The 3,392-nt window shown below is 37.7% G+C and overlaps 1 protein-coding gene across 4 annotated transcripts in view; it reads right to left on the bottom strand.

The window, feature by feature from the left end:
- The window catches only part of LOC106878315 (WD repeat-containing protein 86), a 43,987-nt gene that overhangs the window by 34,770 nt on the left and 5,825 nt on the right, over positions 1 to 3,392 (bottom strand). For all 4 annotated transcript variants that reach the window (XR_001410487.2, XM_052975939.1, XM_014927505.2 and 1 more), the window contains exon 2: positions 1,910 to 2,797. Coding sequence is in view for 3 of the 4 variants with exons in the window: in XM_052975939.1 (XP_052831899.1) it covers positions 1,910 to 2,665 (756 nt within the window). In the remaining variant the exon portion in view is untranslated. The remainder of the gene's footprint in view (positions 1 to 1,909; positions 2,798 to 3,392) is intronic.

Here is a 3,392-nt window from a genome sequence, read left to right as displayed (position 1 = left end):
TATCATCGCATCTAAACACACACACATACACATTTATATATATATATATAAATGTGTATGTGTGTGTGTTTAGATGCGATGATACACTGGTCATACTATATTCTGTCAACTGTGATGAATGGTGTGTATATATCGAACAGTGATCATTATGGATTATAGCCGATCCGATACATATGGACGACGATCGCTATGGACCTGCCCAATCTTGTGCAGTCTTGTGTATATATACATACATACATACATACATACAAACAGACAGGCAGACAGACAGTTAGACATGCATACAAACACATATATATATATGAATGTAAGTATCTGAGTACGTATACATAGGTGTGTGTGTGTGCGTGTGTGTGTGTGTGTGTGTGTGTGTGTGTGATATACAGAAACATGAATGTGACAGAAGGAAGAGAAACAAGCCTTGGCAGGTTGTTGAGTGTCACCAGCGATGCAAGTGTCTTTGGCGCAGAGAAGAAAATGGTGTGTGTGCGATGGTGATGTCACTGGTGATGGTGATGGTTGAAAACAATCAACAGAAAAAGAGACAGAGAGAAAGAGGTTAGATAGAAAAAAAATTGTACTGACCCCCGAAAGGGAAGACAAAAAAATGTTGCTTATTATGCAGCTTTGCAATGAGTTTCAAGTCGAAAAATTATATCATTGTTTTGATGAAAATTGTTCATTGTTTGAAAAATATTGTTGAAGTTTAATAAGATTTAATATGCACTCAATGCATGAAGTGTCATTGTTGAACCCAAGGCCCAATGAAAAGCCGTCCACGGGAACTAGATTAAAAGCCGCTTTTAAGCTAGTATATATATATATATTTGCATGTCCGTGTTTGTATGTTTTTATGTATGTGCGTGTGTGTGTGTTTGTATATGTGTGTGAGTACCTCTGTCTCCTTGTGTATGTGCATGTCTCTGTGTGTATGTGTGTGTGTGTGTTTGTATATGTGTGTGAGTACCTCTGTCTCCTTGTGTGTGCATGTCTCTGTGTGTATGTGTGTGTGTGTGTGTTTTACAACTATGCGCCGTGTTTGTATGCATGGATATGCATCTCCATAAGTGTGGACGTGTGTCTCCATATGTGTCCCTGTGTGAAGTAAAGTGTGTGTGCATATAAACAGTCTTCATTTGCGTATATGTGCTTGTTTGTTCATATAACCTATGTAACTATCCGTCTGTATGTTGATCTGTTTACTTTCATATCCATATGCTTACATACATGTGCATATACATATATATATATATATTCATACACCCGCCCCCACACACATACATACATACATCCATCTGTCTACATAACAGCCCACTAAGTATTCTACTCTACCTGTGTAAACTGTGGGTATGGGGGTACGATATCTACTATGTATATTTCCTATTTAGTATAGGGGAAGTTTCATTTATGAGGGTGTACTCCCATATTTGTCTGAGTGTTGGGTCCTTTGGGTGCTTGGATAAGATGCGGATGTCAAGTTGACCCAGGTTACCTTCATACTGGTCCTTTGCATCAATTTATTCACGAACGCTTCCATATCGATCTTCATTCAAATTATAATTAAAATTGCGTGAACGCTCTATCTGTTAGGATGTAAAAACAAATGTGTCAATTTTCGCCCTGAAGAAATGTCTACCTTCGTTATTTCATAATGGAAACGATCGTAGGTTTATAATTGACAGAATGTAAATAAATTGATTATGTTGTTCCAAACTCTCTCTTTCCCTTATGATATATATATATATATATATATATTGGTTTGGTCCCCAGTGTTGATATCCTTCAATGTATACACCAGCATAAAAGAAATTTCAAGTCACAATTTGAGGTTTCAAGTAAAACAAAAAACAAAAAAAAAAACACATTCTTTCATCTCATAAACTGTCAAAAACAAGCAACACAGACTTACCTGAAGAGATATCACTGATGCTTGGTGCCCTTGGAATACCTTGTAGCTCTCTCCGGTCATCACATTCCAGCTCCGTACTGTATGGTCCAAACTGCCCGTAAATAATGTCTCTCCAACAGAATCCATAGCCATACATGTGATGGCGTTTGTGTGACCTTTGAATGTATGGAGACATTCGCCACTCTCAAAGTTCCAGGCTTTAGCATCCCCATCCGCCGAACCTGTCACTAGAATATCCATAGCTTCGTCATCTTCTGCGTCTTCGTATTCCTCCTCATCAGAAGGGATGAAAATTAAAGAAAACACTCCTCGCTTATGGCCTTCGAATGTCATCAAACTTATGCCTTCATTGAAATCCCAGCATTTAGCTGTGCGGTCGTACGAACTGGATATGACAAAGTCGCCCGTACATATAATACGATATATTAACGATTTATGACCTTCCATGACTAAAAGACATTGACAAGTGGAAATATCCCATTTACGAATTGTTTTGTCAGCGCTGCCTGTCAGGACATCAGCTTCCTCAATGAGAATGCAATTGATATAATCCGTGTGACCGACCAACGTTCCCATACATTCACACTTGCGTGTTTTCGTGCTCCATAGTCGCGCGGTTTTATCGTCGCTGCCCGTTGCCAGCACCGAACCGTCTTCACTCAGTGCCATGCAGTTAATTCCAGCTGTATGCTGGTTCAAAGACTGTAACAGATACGACTTATTACTGTCGTTGTTCTTGGAACCACATTTGCCCATGGTTGGTCGGGGAGAGTCGAGTGCCGTATAAAATGCAAGGAAATGACGTCTAGAATTGTAATGGAGCAAACTTGACAGCCCGCTCTATATCGTTTCTATCTGGTTAACCGCATAAAAACTACCGTCAGCATTCTGTAGAAAAGATTTTAAAATAATTATTAGCATTGGATTTATAATTTTATATGGTTTCTTTTTAAAATATTTTATTTTTAAATGTTACGAATGTCTTTCCAAAAATTGAATATTTCTAATAAAATCTTCGAATCTAAAATTTTCTGTTGCCAGCCAATAATTATGTGGGACAATCAGCCTACGATTGTATAGACCATTCAGCCTATAACTTTGTGAACCACGCCATCTATATACATAAATATATATATTTACTACTTCAGCCTATGGTTGTATGGACCATTCAGCTTATAATTATATCGACCACGCAATCTATGACAGTGTGAACTAACCAGCCTATAACTGTGTGAACCAATCCGCTTAGGTAGGTTAAAAGAAGTTTTAAGTGATCCGCAAGCACTCAGCTCTGGCTACACTGCATCTTATAGCAGAAACAGCAATAAGCTTATGAAGTTCATTGAAAAATCCCCCGTTCATTTATCATTTATTTAATTTCGTTTATATAATATTATATAAATACAACATATATATTATATATATATATATATATGTGTGTGTGTGTGTGTGTGTGTGTGTGTGTGTGTGTGTGTGTGTGTGT

The sequence above is a fragment of the Octopus bimaculoides genome, chromosome 23 (assembly GCF_001194135.2).
Source record: "Octopus bimaculoides isolate UCB-OBI-ISO-001 chromosome 23, ASM119413v2, whole genome shotgun sequence".
Classification (NCBI taxonomy): domain Eukaryota; kingdom Metazoa; phylum Mollusca; class Cephalopoda; order Octopoda; family Octopodidae; genus Octopus; species Octopus bimaculoides.
This window is presented reverse-complemented; position numbering and strand designations above follow the sequence as displayed.